Source organism: Chionomys nivalis, chromosome 6, assembly GCF_950005125.1.
Source record: "Chionomys nivalis chromosome 6, mChiNiv1.1, whole genome shotgun sequence".
In the NCBI taxonomy this organism is placed as follows: Eukaryota; Metazoa; Chordata; class Mammalia; order Rodentia; family Cricetidae; genus Chionomys; species Chionomys nivalis.
Window position 1 is genome coordinate 49536739 of NC_080091.1, and position 18029 is coordinate 49554767.

The 18029-nt window shown below is 41.2% G+C and overlaps 1 protein-coding gene across 10 annotated transcripts in view; it reads right to left on the bottom strand.

Moving 5' to 3' along the window:
* Ldb2 (LIM domain binding 2) overlaps positions 1–18029 on the bottom strand; it is a 336977-nt gene that overhangs the window by 190648 nt on the left and 128300 nt on the right. For all 10 annotated transcript variants that reach the window (XM_057772913.1, XM_057772911.1, XM_057772912.1 and 7 more), the window contains exon 2: positions 12334–12436. In XM_057772913.1, coding sequence (XP_057628896.1) covers positions 12334–12436 — 103 coding nt within the window. The remainder of the gene's footprint in view (positions 1–12333; positions 12437–18029) is intronic.

Sequence of the window (18029 nt, forward strand, 5' to 3'; positions counted from 1 at the left end):
CTGCCTCAAACTGAAAAAACAAAAAAAAAATCTATTCTTTTTGTGAAAATTATGACAACACAGCTTGAATTTCTTAGTTTGAACTGAAGTTGGAATCCACATCAGCATCTCTTTATAGGTAAAACCCACTCATAACATGAAGTACCAAATATATTCCTTACATCTCTGGGAATGGGCCATCTTCCCCACTCCTGAAGGTGCTGAATGGAGAGTGTAACCTGGTTGACAGCAAAGCCCACCAGTAAGCATGGGAGGAACACACTGGAATACAAAAAACACTAACACTAAGAGTCAGGAGATGTGATGGGATCTTGGGACAGATGCTGTACACATCTGAGGAGAAACATGAGACTCCCTGGAATATCTACAGCTCATGCCAATGAGAAGATGCTACACATCAGATGGGACAGATCAGTCTCTGGACAGTTCCACCACTGGGCTTGCTTACACCAGACCAGTGGGCCATTTTCTTAAGTAAAGCACAGTGCTGGCCTGACAGCAGTTTCACAGGGTGATTATCAAGTGAAAAATAGCTGCCACACCGTTGGGAACCTGAATAATAACTCTCATAATTACCGATTTGGGGCCTGTCTTTCAAAAAATAGAATAGAGTTCTAAGTACTGCAGTCTTTGCAGTGACTGCAATCCGGTACAGAGTCTAAGCATGAAGAACGATTTAGGGTATAATTAGCAGTTTATTTGCATAATTGGGCGAATACTGCTTTTCATTTCTCTTATAGTCCTATTAAAAGGCGGTAGATAGGGATAAGATATCCACATATGTTAATGCAAACAACCCTAAAAAATGTTGTTTATTTATTTTTTTTTTAACTTTGAGAGTAGAACTGTCATAAAAGTCTTAACTGAGAAAAAGTGAGTGCAGTGGGCTGTACCAAATGCTGGAACTACTTCACACATGTGACACAGCAAATAATTCATAGGAAATTTGTGATGGACAACTGCATCTCTCGAGCTGACTTCAGTTTGGGGAATATGTCCAAACATCTATTAGTTCTGAAAGCACATACATGGACAGTTAGCCTTCATGTGGAAAGGACTTCAGGAGGTTGATTTGGGTGAGCGACAGGAGAGTGAGATGGAAATAGTATATGGGTCTGTGAGTGAGGAAAAGTTTCACACGCTGGGATGACCACACCTTTAGATGCTGAAAGCAGATATTCTTTTTCATCATCAATGCAAACCCATCCTGACATACCAAAGGATACAGTTTTCAAAATGAAACCAATGAGCACACAGAAAGCAAGGTATACATAAGAAAGGGGAAGATAAGTGTAATGCTTTTATGTTACGCATATAGGACAGATTCTAGGTATAATTGTGTTCTAGTTCATAAAACGGCATGGTTCTAACACCACACTGAGATGGCCTCATTTACTCCTTTAGATCTTTGAAACGTTTGCATAAATGTCAATTGTAAAGTTCATATCCTCCTGACTTGTGAAGGAAACAAAGATATATATTGCGACAGAAAATCTCCCATGTAAAACTGGGTTAAAGAGGGCACTGAGCGAAGACGCACCATCATACAAACAAACATGTAGGGCATGGCGGATTATGAAGTAGAAGCTCTTGGAATGGAGGCACGACACTGCAAACTCCTCTAACAGGACTTCGTGATGGGTGAAACGTCAATCATGTCTCATCCATCACAGAAGTCCTGATGATTTCAATAATGAAACTCATGAAACATGTCTTGATAAGCAACTTTGTCATGGAATTTCTACAGCTTTAAGGCAAAGCATCTGAATATTGCTCACTGTACTTGTAGAAGATCACTATGCTTTTTATTATTTAACACATTTTTAAATTAATTTATTTTACATGCTGACCACAGTTTCTCCCTCTCCCCTCTCTTTCCACCCTATTATCTTTTCGCTCCTCCCCTAATCCACTACTCCCCCTTTTCTGTCCAGACAAAAGCAGGTCTCGCGTGGATATCAGCAAACTATGTCGTATCAAGTTGCAGTGATACTAATCTGATTTAACCTGACTTCAATGAATGCTTTATTTTACTCCACCAGCATATGCATGATGTATTTACTATTTGAAAACATGACATGGACATGAAGATTACACTCTACCTAGGTGTGTGGTAAAGGGTGTTTCAGCTTGACATGCTCCCTCTGGGACTCAGCACTAAGGAAAATGTTCATAAAAGAGGCAAGGGGTATGTATCTCCATGGTAAGATGGGACTGGCTGGTGTATGTGGGGATCATACCTGTAATCCCATCACTTAGGAGAGTGAGGCTGGAGGGTTGGGGAGTTTGAGAGCAGCCTGAGCTACACATGAAGACCCTGTCTCAAAATAGAGCTAAACAAGACAACACAAAAGGAAGCAAAGTTATAGCTAAGACTTACTAAGAGGCAATTCTTTGAAGTAATGACTTGATTAGTTCCTTAGCATCTCCAGAGAACAGGGTTTTATAGATGCACTTTTGTGTAACCAGGGCACACAAAAAGACACATAAACCATCGTTGAAGAAAGTTAAGTAAATAAATTGATTGTTGCACTGTCCTGAAATTATGTCTAATAAGATCCACTCAATAAGAAAATGCTAGCATTTATTTACTCACCACTCAGAACTACTTATTTTATACAACTTGAAGATTTAATCAAACTCAGTCATACATGGTTCAAAACATTGGAAGAATTGTCAGCCCTGGTACTTGGGTGCCATTTTAGTCTTAGGTTTAAAATTTGAGCCTTAAAGCCTGACTCTCTCTACAAATTTTCAAGTTATTGTATGACCTGTCTTGTATTCCAATACAGAATGAGTCGCAGCAACTTGAGAGTATGTTGGTGCAGATGTTTTGAAACATGGGGGAAATCACAAGTTTTGTGCTGTGCCCGCAGCTGGATAACCCCACACGTTGAGTTACACTTGTATTAACTGTGCTAGAGAAGTCATCCAGTTCGGTTTATATTTGTTAGCTAGATATGTAGTTCAGGGGCAGAGTGCTTCCCTCATTTGTATAAGGACTTGAGTATGGGTCCCAACAACATGAAGAAGAAGAGGAAGAAGAAGGGAGGAAGAGGAAGAAGAGAAGAAATAAATAAGAAAGGAAAGAAACCTTTAAAGCAAGCTAACCTGATAAAGTGTTTAATAATTTAAAAATATAGCATGTTTTGATATAAAAATACACCGAAAACAAAAGTTAACAAAATTAATAACGCAATTTCTCTAAATGTTGAACTTTGTTTTTGTAGTTGTAAATGTGCCTGAAATGGTTGCTCTCGGGACAATTTTAAGACAAAATAGTGAAAAACTAGCTACAATCACCATGTTATGTCTCCAATAAGATGCCCATGTCCTATTTATTTCTACCTTTGAATAATCTTACTTTTAACTCCTTCCTAGTAGTGCAGTTCCTTCCCTGTCCCACTCCCACAGAGCTGTTGCTATTACATTGGAATTATTAGTTTGTATGACATACATCTTTATCAGTCCTGCTAGCTTTTCCGGCAGGCCAGAGATCACACCTGTTTGTGTGCTCAGTACCTACCCCACTCTATAACATAGCAACCTGTGGATAGCTTACAAAACAGACTTGGAACTTCAACTCAGGCAGACTGTGATTTCTCTCTGTCTTCTGCCGAGGTGTTTCTTGAAGAGGAATTTACAACTGTAAACCCAAGCAAAAGCAGGGCTTTAGTGAACAAGAACACACTTCCTATGATGTGTCATGTTCTGGTCCTACTCAGCTGCTCTGAAATTTTCACAGTTAGGTAGTATAGTTACTCTTCAGTTTTGTCTGAAGATGGTTTACTTAGCAGCATGGACACAGAGGAGATCAGCGAAAAGCATACTGGAATTTTAGACTCTAATTGCTTCCTGGACTAGCAAAACAGGCAGTGATACTACTCTCTTGCAGGAAGCTGTCAGACATATGATCGTGAAAGAGAGCAATCAATTCCCTGAGTGTATGTGTTGTCAAATTACTTTAACCATGTAAAGATGTGTTAGGTTTGTTTATGCCGTGGGATATTACTTTAACTGTGTAAAAGTGTATTACATTTGTTTATGCTGCACTTGTTGAAAGATGTAAGGATGTGTGTTTAATTATGTAAAGATGTGTTGCATTTGTTTCACTTTGCCTTAGTCAGGCATCTGATTGGTCTAATAAAAAGCTAAATGACCAATAGCTAGGCAGGAGAGGGATAGGTGAGGTTGGCAGGCAGAGAAAATAAATAGGAGGAATCTAGACTCCAGAGAAGAAATAAGAGAAGGAGGAGGAGGAGAAGGAGGAGGAGAAAGAAGAAAGAGGAGGAGGAGAAGGAGGAGAAGGAGAGAAGAAGAAGAAGAAGAAGAAGAAGAAGAAGAAGAAGAAGAAGAAGAAGAAGAAGAAGAAGAAGAAGAAGAAGAAGAAGAGGAAGAAGAAGAAGAAGAAGAAGAACTAAAGATGGGGACATGCGCCATGCGCCAGGGTCAGAAGCTAAGCTGCTGCCAGACAGATACCCATGGGGATATCAGGAAAGTACGATTTACAGAAAGAATGAAAGCTTTAAAAATAAACAGGTTAAGTTACAAGAGTCAACGAGAAAAGAACTAAGCTAAGGCAGAGCATTGAAAACATAATTAATTAATTATTAATAAGTCTCTATGTCTATGATTTGGGAGTTGGTGGGTGGCCCAAAAGAAAAGGCCTGGTACATGTATGGTATTCCTGAGAAATATAGTTTACTGAGGGGGTAATGACAGGGGGTTGTGGATGTTGTTGTTATGATCTTTTCAATATAGAGTTGGGATTATCAGGACATAATCCCACTGTGAACCAAGGAGGATTTCTGTGATTATAACCCAAGTACAACATTACTAGACTAACATTTGACCTGGCACCCTAACCTTCAGGCTAAAAGATTCGTGGTTAGGAGGGTCAGGTCAGTTTCTTCCTTCCAACTTTATTTATGGTGCAGAGCTCCTGTTGTCTAGAAACAAGAGAATGTCTGTCATTGTAACAATCAGGAGGTTCACCTTGCCTTTCGCATAACTCATTATGGGGTAGAGTTATTTTGGATTGAGACTCTATGGCAGATGTAAAAGGAGAAAAATCCTTCATAAAACCAAAGGCAGGAATGCTTTGCACCAGAATTGCACAGTCAAGGAATCTTCAGAAAACACATAGTGTCCTTTTTCTCCCTATGCCTCATTCAGACTTCCTGACAGAGATGGTGAAGGCAGTCAGAGATCTGAATTGTTTAAATTTACGTATTTTATGATTTTTACACTATATAAAAGATTCAGCCACTATCGCATATTGCATGTTATCTTGATTTATAACATATAGAGGGCAAAAAATCCTCACCAAACTCCAAAGATCAGTCATAAATGTGGAGACAGTTGTACATCCAGTTTGTAAAGCACTTTACATTTATTGAAAGCATTCTTCTGTCTGTTATCTCATATGATCAATAGTGTTAGGGGCACTCTGTAACGTGTGTGATGTGGGAAGTCCTTCTGTATGTGTGCTGCTTTTATTGGTTGATGAATAAAGCTGTTTGACCAATAGCTTGGCAAAGTAAAGCCAGGTGGTAAATCTGAAGAGAGATATAGAAAGAGTAGGCAGAGTCAAGGAGATCCTATGTTTTTGCTGAAAGAGACAAATGCTGGCACTTTACTAATAGGTAACAGTCTTATGGTGATACACAAACTAATAGAAATGGGCTAATTTAAGATGTAAGAGTTAGCTAAAAATATGTGTGAGTCATCGGTCAAACAGTGTTGTAATTAATATAGTTTCTGTGTAATTATTCAGATCTGGGCAGCCAGGATATGAACAAGCAGTCTCCTTTTACATTTGTGATGTTCTCAACTGGAAACCATGAATGGGAAGAGGCTCATGCCCCTTTTTCTTCAACAATCTGCCAGTTCATCTATTACTAAAGTCATTTTTTAATGAATAGTCTGAGGCTTTCCATTAATGACACAAGAGTACATTGTCTGAGGATCTTCATTGATTATACTAATTAAAGGTAAGAGTTTTGAATAAAGTGATACAAAAAAAACAAGAAATTTTTATGATAAATTTCTTTCCTTCTAAAAGATGTCCACTATTCTGAGGGAAACAGTGGAAACTTGGAGTTATGAAAGGGTTAATAAATGAGTGAGTGAAAGAATGAACGAGCAAACGCACAAAACAATGAATCAGTAAAGTAAAAAAATTGAACATTGAATGGAAACCTTCTTTGATCCTAACTTGATTTGCTTCAAATCTATCAACAATTAATGATCTCCCCAGTTGAAAAGGAAAACTCAATAAAATCACATTAGAGACCAGAGAACCAAAAGCCACTTAATGTAACTCAAACTGTCCAGTGCTACCGAGACAATGACGTCTGTGTGATTTTGCAATAGAGATGCCACGGATACAGGATGCATTCTTGTCATTAACCATCCAGGGTAGCTCTGAGCAACTGAGTCCTTTCTTCACAGATGAAGTTTTAAATGCAATCAAAGGCAATTTCCCTTCTTTGTTTCCCTGGAAAGGAGATACAGAACCATGCATTCCCAACCAGCTTACTGGCACTCAATTTTTTCTTTTCAAAACCAGAACTTTATTCTCTCAAAATGGGACCTGGACATCACAACTACTAAGGAGCGGGTGTCATGATTGTAGTAGTTTGGGAATTTCTTATTTATATCCACCAACTGGCTTGGAAGACAGGCCTGATTCTCAAGCTAACTAAAGCCAGACATCCTTCTGTTCTGTGCCAAGAGGAGGAATGAATAGTGAAAACCCACCTTTATTTTAATTCCAAATGCCCACTATGCTGCAGAATTAAGGCATTCACTTATGTAGACATTCATTAACTCATGAAGTCATGCTCCCTTGTTCATCAAGGCTGGCATTGAACTAACTACATATGCATTTCATAATATTATCTGATGTGGTCATGATTAACATCTTGGTTGCAGATGAAAAGAATACTGGAGTTAAATACATTCAGTCAGTCACAAAATAATATTATATGAGCTGGGACCATGACATTGGGAGAGAAAGACAAATATTGAGGAAATGAAATTACTTTATTAAGGACCAAATCCTCAAGACCAACTGTTATGTGTCTCTTGAGGTAGCTCAGGAACTATGGTCACTGGGCACATGAAACTGTATTCTTCCAGGTTTCAGGAGGACGCTGTGGAAATACTTGTCATAGAAAAGACACATGCGCAGAGTCTGGCCTTGAATGGCCCTCACGCAGTAAGCTGCAGAGCCTACTACTGCAGGAGTCTTTAAAGAATGGCCCCACCCCTGCCACAGTAATTACTACGTGTGGTGTCCAAATACCTTATGCATGTTATCAAGGAGGGATTTTCCAAGAAATATACCTTTAATCATATAGTATTCTATGAGAGAGAAAGGGGGCATGAAGGGGAGAGAAGAGAGACAGAGAGAAACAGGAAGGAAATGGTTTTTAGAATTCCTGTACTACAGCCACAATACATGTAAGGGTTGCTGAGGGGAACCAGTAGCAGTGAGGAGAGAGAGCAAGGTTACTTGGACTGAGAGAATTTTGATAGCTTAGGGGAACATGTCTGAATACATAACACATAAAAACACATTTCAAGCCAAGCCTCAAGAACTTAGTCAATACTGCGAATACATCAGAGATTTCAGAAAAAAATAGATGGGGGTTAAAAAAAAAGTAGGGTGTGTGGTGATTGCTTCGCAGAGGGACCAATTTGCAATTTTTCAGGCTACCTGATGAGAACTGGGGAGTACGAAGAATAATGGTAACAGTGGCAGTGGCATTCCTAAATTGTTTTATTTTATTCATTCATTTAATTTTAATTTATTTGAGAAGTGAAATTTTCACCATAAAGATTAGTGTTTGGTTGTGACCTTGAAGGTGGATAGTCCTTCCACAAACCTTCATTTTAGACCAGATGTGAAATCAGGATAGGATAAGTTCTGTGTAATGGGCAACGACTGGAAACCTCAGTTGAGAACTAAAATTACACAGACTAGTTAAAGGAACAACCAAAAGTTTACCCAAAATGTCCTGGGTTTTGATCTAGAGGGAGTAATAGGCTCATTGGTTTTCGGTCTACTCGCAACGGCTAAGGCTCATGAAACATTTCCACAGGGCTTGAAACGCTGCTAAGAGCCTTTGACGTTTCATCTCACCAAACTTCCACTTCCTGTGGAAGTTACTGATGCTTCCAAAATGACTTCTTCCAAACCATAATGCTGGGTTGAGTTCAGGGATCAACCTAAAAGTTCCTTTTCCTACGAAGAAGGCCAACAGGATGGCACTTCTCATTTATTTCACCCCTCCCCAACTTTAACCAGGTTAATTAAACGCTCTGGACTCGCTACCCCCACAGTACAGAGTGGCACATATGTTTAATCAGCCGTCTTTCTGCTTTCCTCTTCCAGATCTTGCTGCCAGCACCGGAAGTGGGAGTGACACTATGCTACAGGGCAGATAGATGCAGGAAGGAGCAGAATCTCACTGTGGCTGCATTTTGCCAGGAACTGCACAGCAAAGTGGTCTTGCGGGATCCCACCTACTGAGGGAGCCTCAGTACCAAGCTCTACACACTGCACTTGGCAAGTCCTTACTACAAGGCAGGCTTCTGGAATGGCCAAAAGGCATGGTGAAGCTAAGGCAGTTCATTGCTGTCAGTAATAATAGACACTGGTGTATGTGCTACAGTTCATTCTAGGTGCTTTGGTGATGTCACTTCATCTGGCAGAATGCAGAATGGTAGTATTATGGCCACTCTTTCCCCTGGAAAACACAGGTCTCTGTGTACACCACCTGGTCCTCTGTATTTCTCTCCAGAATCACTCCCCAGAAAATGTTTCCTGGATGAATTCTGAGCCATATACATGTTTCCTAAGAATGTAGCTGGCACTGGCTAGGTCTGCTGAGAAGGCTCCCGGAATACGTATGTTAGATGTTTGGGACAGTCCTGAGAAAACAGAGCAGACAACACAGTTTTGCTACATGCCTAAGAGGAGCAAAGAAAAGCAAGATGCTTTGAGCAGTGGGTGGTCAACCCAACTCACGGGGTTGTCTCTGCACTGCCTAGGGAAGAGACTGACAACACAGCACACTGAACTAGAGTCACAGAGCTGGCATGAAGGGAGCTTTAAGGATATGTATCACTGACTTCCTGGGTCCTCTATTTTGAATAAAAGCATTATAATTATTTGTGATCCTTATATCTTTTACCAAAAATTGGCATATTGATGAAATCATTTCTTTTCCCTTAATTATGGGACAATGTAGGGACAGGGAGTGTGTGTGTGGGTGTGTGTGTGTGTGTGTGTGTGTGTGTGTGAGAGAGAGAGAGAGAGAGAGAGAGAGACAGAGACAGAGACAGAGAGACAGAGAGACAGAGAGACAGAGGAGAAAATAGAGTGGACTGGCCAAGTGACTTTGTAATTAGCAGACACAAGCCCAGAAACACTGCCTCCCACCCTCACCCTTTTACCTGCCACCTCTCGCCTCCTTACCCCCTCATCTCACCAACACCCGACCCCCTCCAAGATTGACTTTCATGTATTCTTTCTTTAGAAAATCGAAAGGAACCTTGGGGCTGGCATAGAGGATGGAGCTTAGGTGGGAAAGTGTCTGAAGCCTCAGATTTGATCTTCAGAACCACATGAGATAGATTTGGTAGCGCAGACCTGGAATCCCAGAACCCAGAAGATGGATGCAGTCACCCACATCTTCTGAGGAAGTACAAAGCCAGCCTAGACTGTGTGCGAAGATGTCACAAAAAAAAAAAAAAAAAAAAAACCTGTTCTATCCAAAGCACAGTCACTTGCCAGAGTTGTTATACTGCTCGGTTTTTCTTTTTCTACTAGAGTAGATCCCAGTACATCCTAGAGCATTTGAAAATGACAGCAGAGCAATGACTACGGATCAAGTTCACCCGGCACTGAAAAGTTGAAAGAGCTGGGTCCAGGCGTGTGAGGACACCCATTCCACTTGATGAGCTAAACATTTCCCTAAATGTCTATCCACTTGTTCACTCACTCAGAATATTACTACACATCGACTACAGCATTGTGTTCTTGCCACATCCTGAGAATTCAGCTCTCAGCAAAACTTCCACCTGGAGTTAGGATTAGAATAGAGGGAGCAGACAAAATGTAAATAAGCAAACACAGATTCGGGGCCTGGGATAGCTCATGGATAGGATATTCATAACTGCAAGGGTCCTCTAACAGCACAGATGAGGATGGGAATAAGCAATTCTAGGAAAGATTATAAATCACCTAGGGATATTTCTTACTGTTTAGCATGGATAATTGGGGAAATTTTCCTACAAATAAAAAAAAAATCTATTAGGTAAGTCTTATTTTCCTATCAGAAATGCAAAGAATTCTATTCTCTGCCAGTCATCGAAGGAAAAACCCTCAGCTTTGAGCTCAGGGACAGACAGCCATCTTCCCAGTCTGGCATATCGCGCCTACATCCACAAGGGGCTAAGACAGCAGTGCTCGGGAGCACCACATAAACAGCATGTCAGATGTTCTAGGCAAGTTTCATCTTCTCTGTATCCCAGTCCTGGGCTGTCAATCAGCTGTCACCGCTCCGCACATCAGCCGGGTGCGTACATCACCAGGCTGTCAGCGAGTCTGCTGATGAGACTGGGCTCCAGCCCGTCAATCATCCCTGTTTCTCTCCTCCACTCGGAAAATATTTTGGCTCAGAGAAACAAAGAAACCTGGGCAATGATGGTTCACAGTCAAGCATTTCCTCCTGTGCATGGACACAGACTTCAGGAGCACAAATTTTGCCTCATCTGGCGTGATGTCTGGGAACAAGGTCCACAGAGGGAAGAGCAAGAATCTGTTTGGCCGGTGCAGGCTTAACACTGCAATTCTAGTTAATTCTCTGAGAGGGGCCCTTAAGAATTCTCCAACTGGCAATGTCCAGAAAAGTAAAATAGTGATAATTTGAAATTATCTGAGCTCTACCTCAGAAAATAAACAGATAACTGAATGAATAAGCAGGTCAGCTCAGAGGGCGGTGCCTGCTTGGGTAGAAATCAGTCCCCATTGACTGGGCAGCAGGAGAAGGAAGAGTTGCTGCGTGGCTGAGCTCATTCAGTTCCCCACAGCTTCTGCAATGCTGCTCTAGGGCCTGTGGTGGCTTAAGGCACTCACAGGGGACAGGTAGCGGTGCTATGAAGTGCGAATTCCAGTGCTGGCATCAAACACTTCGACCATTGGCTGGTATACCAATCCTCTCATTCAAATGAGTTCACGACACCAAACATCCTAAATAGAAACCCCTAGAACAAGTTACCACGGGATAACAAACCCTTGATGGTGGACTCTCCTTTGCTGACCCACAAAGTCACTACACGTATATTAGCATGATAAGTTAATTTATCACACAATAGATCCAGATAGTACTAGATTCTCTAAAGCATCCATATATTAAAAACGAAAACGCATTATTCCCTAGTGACTTTTGAACTTCTTCAGCCAATATCAGTATTCTGAACCATGTTTATCATGAGCCTATCACCTGTCAATTTTTCTGGACAGACTGATTCATGTTGCTTAAATCCCATCATCATCATCATCATCATCATCATCATCTGGGTTTGTGACATGGGGTCACTTTCCCCCTGACAGGTCCTTTCCTGTGAGTAAGGCTAATTCTGAAAGCGTGTCTCTCTCTGATCTGAGTGGACATTAATTGCTTTTGTGTTGCTGTATCTACGGCTCCTGGTCTGATAGTACAACCAGCAAATCTGATGACTGACAAGTTGGCTGAACCTAATCAGGACAGATCAGTTGTTACCCAAGGTGCCACCGGCTGTAATTTTGGGATCTTTACAGAGTTATCACTCGTCAGAAAGACAAGGAACTATAATTCTGTCAACACTAATCCCAAACTGTATGTTCAAAGCAGCTGTGGCTTCCCCTGTGCGCGAGAAAAGATAGCACTTGTCAAATAAATACTTGAGATCGCAGATAAGCGGGGATTAGAGGATGGGGCTGGTCCTGTGACGGTGAGGGATTTTTTTTTTAAAGGAAACTTTCACAAGCAGAAGCATGAACCCTAATGGATAAAAGGGAATCGCAGATAAGACACATGCTCAACCCGCATCCTTCTGTTGCCCACTTACTGGGCAATTTGGTGCATCTCTGTTCCACTCAAAATCAGTAAATGACCAAACAGTCTAAGCCTCAGATGAAAACATTACAGTGGTGAATTGGGTTGCTACTCAGTAGCAGTGCCATAGAGGGAAGCAGGCACATTGTTGGGGCAGAGGTGTTATTGTCAAGGTACAGTCGCAAAAATAAGGAGATATTAAGAAAATAAACTTCTTCCTTACTGTATCGCTTTGGTCCATCTTCCAAACAAAACGAAAGAGTTAATGTGGCATCATCTTCAAAAAATTCCGTGGCAAAGGCATCCCACCAGAGATTGTCACTGTCCTGCAAAGAGACAGGTAGGTCATTTATTTAACAAGCAAAGGCAAAAAGCTTCAAATACCTCAAAGAGGGCAAGATAAAAGGGGCTGGGGATAACCAATGAAACAAACCACCACCAACAACAACTGTGACTCTCTACTTAGCATATGAGGTGGAGAGATTTGGGAGGGGGTGGGTAGTGTGTGGTCACTTTTCAAATTAATTGCATCAAATGGGAATCAAATTCCAGTTCACTAGACAAACTAACACCAAATCAACCAACTAAAAATTAATTCTTGAGGACATATTTGGAGAGATTTTTAAAAAGTGCTTTGAAATGCAATTGCTGTGTATTTATTTATGAAGGGGTGGTTATTTGATATGAGTACATTTAAAATTGTAGCTTTAGGACTTTTTTTGGGTGTTTGCTTTTTGTTGTCTTGAGTCCATTTTTACCTATAGAAAACCCAATATCACAACCAGGCCAACAATTGTCATTTTTCCTTTTTAATGATTTGATCAAATAAGGACTTCACAGTTTACTTTTTATACAGTGATATCAGTTTAACAGACAGTCATTGCATCAGTCATACACACACACACACACACACACACACACACCAATGCAGAAGCAACTGTCTTATGTCTGTGGATTTTCTTGAAGAATTTTTTTAGTATGTGTGTGTAGGGGGGAGGTCTCAAGACACTCTGTAGACCAGGTTGGCCTCGAACTATCAGAGATCCACCTGCCTCTGCTTCCTGAGTGTTGGGATTAAAGGCACAAAGGCATGCACCACCACACCTGGTAAAGTTTTTTTTTTTTTTTTAATTTTCTATGATTTATTTATCTTTATTTTATGTGCATTGGTGTGAAGGTGTCAGATCCCCTGGAACTGGATTTTCAGACAGTTGTGTGTTTCCATGTGGGTGCTGGGAATTGAACCCGGGTCCTCTGAAAGAGCAATCAGTGCTCTTAACCGCTGAGTCATTTCTCCAGCCCCTAAAGTTTTTTTTAAGGGAATAACTCTCTTGTTATTAAAATAATTGTGAAGAATAGAAAAGTCCAGCAATGCAGGATCTCCACGTCAATCTGTCTTTTCTTGAATGATCCCCTTGTTCATCTAGAAAACGCTTTAGAAAGGATGTATGTAGCTGAGGGACATTCAAATTGCTCATCCCCAAGAGATGAAGGGACCCACAGCAGATGCTGAGGCAGAATCCAGGCTAGGGTTTAATTTACCCCCAAATTCTTAAGCAAATGTTTTCTCCAGAGATTGTCTGCTTTGGTTCCAGACTGGAAGGAAGATGGCTCCCAGCTGCCTGTCAGGAGTGGGGCGTCAGGAGGGTCCCCCAATGATGGGGCCCTGGCAGAGACTCTGCAATAGCCCTGCTGACCATTAAGCTGTCCTGCTTATGACAACTTTAAGTTGTCATCACCGGAAGGCCTCAGGAATGAGCCTTCATTCCTTCCGAGAACAATTAAGAAGCCTGGGGAGATTGATGTCGCCCTCTCTTGCAGAACGGAAGAAGTTTAGACAAACGAATTTCTCTGTCTCCTTCCTCTGAATTCCACCCAATAGCCGCATTAAGGCCGACGCCTTCCTTCAGAAAACACAACAGTAAATACAAAATCACTCACACCCTGGTCTCCTTTCTAAAAATTTTATTGCTAATTTGCTATGTTCAGTACCATAGAATATGCATCCGAGTAAGGAACGAGTTCTGGTCTCAAAGTTCACTATCAGAACATCAAATGAGCAATGTAAAAACAACCTTGACTGTTTCTGAGACCCCCATAATTCAAGATATAAACTGTGGAAGTTTCTAGGGCATTTAGAAAAGCTCATGAGTTTGGAAGTAGAGAAATCAGTTTGGGAAATAAACCGCATTTGGAATGATGAACTCAGTAGTTTATCTGACTTTAAATAACAAATAAATAAATAAATAAATTTTAGAAAAATCACCCTTAATGGTATTCAACACTCGCCAAAAGCTATTCGGCTTTTTATGTGTTTTTCAATGTAATCCACAAATCTCTTGTTTTTGCTTTACTTTTGCTTTCCTCCTCAACACAGGGATTAGCTTCATACCACCAGGAGCTTTGATTCTGTCTTGCATCCTCCAGTCCTCAGAATGGTGTCAGGTCCATGGTATTCTCAACAGAAATGATTCCATGAATAAACGTAGCTATTTTCTGAGCTTTGTAACAACAGAAACTAAACCTTCAGTGGGAAATGTAACTTACCAGGTAATCTCACTCATCAAAAGGTAGTAAGGGGACTTAGCACATGGGATATCTGGCTTTCTGTTCTCTCTGCTCTGCTGCAGCCCTGTGCCATGCCTCCCTAGCTGTCTGGGAGAAACAGCAGGACCACTCTGCTTCAGGCCCACTTGTTTCTCAAGTTCTTTGCTTTGTAGTACTGATTTGCTGTCAGAACTCATGCCCAGGTTTGCTAGGTACTATGTCACTGGTGGTATTTCCTCCTGTGAACCATCTTTGGACAAGCCTATGTCGAAGGCTTCCTAGCTATTAGAACCCAGATGGTTAAACTACTTCTTTGAAAACTGCAAATAACCCCAAGACCTGAGTGGAAACTAGAAAACCACCTTTTCGCCTTGCTCATTAGTTGGGTGTCCATAGACTGGATCGGGTCTCCACACCCATCCTCCTACAATCTCACTCTTGGTCTCTGAGACATCAGCAGCAGAAAGGATCAGGATGAGGCAAAAACTAAGAAGGAGCCCAGGCTGACACGAGATTGTTGGGAGAAAAAGGATATGCTCAGGCTAGAAGAAGCTTGAGGACTGTTTGTGCATACCCTCACATTTTCTCAAAAAAGCTTCCATGAGAGTGAGCAGAAGTTACAGCAGGCATGTGACCCAAGGAGAGATGTCACCTCATCCTAACTGACTGCAGAAGAACAGGTTTGCAAAGAGCAAGGCCGCAGCAGCAGCATGGAACAACTGGTATAGCTACACATCTTCAAACAACACCCCAAAATGAAGATGGACTATTTGAGTTCAGATTGCCAAGCACATACAGGACTGGCCTTTGTGCTGGCTGACTTATTAAAACTTCTTATCGTACCCATACCTTATCTTAACCCAACTTGGGAAAATTCCTGGACAAAGTCATCCAGAGAGCCTTACTGTTTGTTGATTTATTGTTTCTTGGCTGATTTTCAATAGTCATAACAACTCTTTGCTATGTTCACAGTCAACAAGATGGCCTACTGGGTAAAGGTGATTGACATGCTGTCCTGACAACCTACATTCAACCAGGGAACCCACAGTGGAAGGGGAGAACTGACTCCTTACCCCTGAGAGTAATTCTTTGACTTCTGCACATATGCCAGAGCATGATCGCTCCTGTTTTCAGTCAGGCACATCACACACACACACACACACACGCACACACGCACACACATGTATGCACACATGCAACACGCACTTGCTCCCTCATTCACTCACACACTTATAATAACAATCATTTTTAAATTAAAATTTTCTGGGCCATATTTTAAGTTAGAAAAGCACAAATGTACAAAACTTTTAGATTAATCTTTAATTATAAGGGTACAAATGTTAATGTAAGGAAGGAAAAGATCCTGAGGAACAAAAAAACAAAAGATGATATTATCTCTTGAACATTGGACAGTCCATCTCAGCTGCACATAAAGGAAGCTGCCTGTGGAATTCCCACACCTCTAGACCTGTGGGTTAAGAGCGAGACCTATAACCCAGTATTTCTAAGTGTTTTACATGCAATAAACCACCTTGTATTCATAACTGCCCTAATTGCCTCCAACAAGTGGAGCTCACAACCTTATGGGAATTTATGTCCTTAACCTCCAAGTTACCCTAACTTGAATATATAAAATCTGTCTCTTAATGGCTTAATGACCTTCGCCAAGGCAACTGACTCCTTTGCATGTTTGCTGCTTTGGTAAGGGACTACAAACCCTGGTGGTCTGTGAGGACTGAGAAGAAAGCTGCCCGCAGTGAATGCTTGATACGTTCTGTTCTGAGTCTTCATTGTGATTTCATTTGACGCTTACATCACTTGTAAAAAAAAGGAATCTGAATTCCAAAAACTGGAAACTACTCAGTGAAACTAAACAAGACAGTGGTTAGAAAGTTTATATACACTCTGTCTAATTCTATCAAAATTCTGCTGAAATGGTGATTTTTCTTTTCCACCTTGAAACAGATCACAGGAGTTGGAGGTAGCAGGCAGCTGGGCATGCGCTCAAGGATGCTTCTTATGAAGATGTTCCTTCCTCTAGCCTTTTACGGGTTTGGGTTTCTTTTGACCACACACACATACACACACACACACACACATATATATACACACACACATATACACACACACACACACACACACACTCATGCACGCATGTGCGCTCATGCACACATGGTTTCTTGCTACCAACCTCCTCTTTTGCTGCCTGCTACAGCTCCTGGGATGAGGTGGCAATTTTGTAGAATAAACCTATGTAAGAAAGAGGCTAGGCCTTCCTCAAAATGACTAATACAGCACAGAGACGACTGCCAAACCACATTAGAGCCCTCTGCAGAATATCTAAGAATCCATATTGGTAGAAACTTGGCTCTTAGCCATGAGGTTACATCAGGAGTCATATGTTATGGTGTTGTTCTTGTGACCTGGGAGATCGAGCAAGCACCAAATCTTGTTCTTTTCTTCTGCTGGCCCCTGGACTGGGGAAGCTTACCCACTTAGCCTCATTGAAGAACACAGAAAACTACTGCTGACTCCTGGCAGTCCTGACTGTGGCAAAGGTGGGTCACTGGGCATTGGTACCTTCTTCATCTCTGGCCAGATTCCTTCCCTAGAAATGAGTGACCAAGAGGGGATCAGGAGACGGACAGGTTCCTGACCACAGCTAAGGAGTTTCTTCCTAGAGTACTGTAGGAGTCTGAGGATTCTGAGTGCAGAAGAAGAGAGATGGAGGCAATGTTTGTATCAAGGTTTTGAACCACATGGCAACCCTTCTCTCTCGCCTACCGGTCAGGACCACAGACATGCAGATTGGAAGTTTGCATTGAGGTAGAAGCTTCCAAACCTGCCTCTCATCAGCACTGCTGTTCTAAAGTTAGCGTTCAGGTAGGATTCTTTATAGCACGTGAACACATTACTGACCATATTTAAATGAGCCAGCCTGTTTTTACTTCAAAGGATAGAGTGCAGCATACAGGGTGGTGAGAATCTGAGGCCCATTATCCAGCAGTGACATTATTCAAATGATAACTTGGCTTCATTTTTAGTGACTTTAAAAAATAAATAAAAATAAACACCCAGGGTCTCCATATCATACAGTATATTTCTCTCCTCTCCCTGGAAACAATTGTCTCCTAATAATCGTATGACTCTTGCAAGCCCAACTCTAATTTAAGTGCACACTTGATCACATTTATATGCAATCCTATTGTTTCCAATGTTTTATTTAAATGCTGAAATATATTATTGTTCTTTAAACATGAAGTTTTATTCTCTCTTTTTTTTTTTTTTTTTGGTTTTTCGAGACAGGGTTTCTCTGTGGTTTTGGAGCCTGTCCTGGAACTAGCTCTTGTAGACCAGGCTGGTCTCGAACTC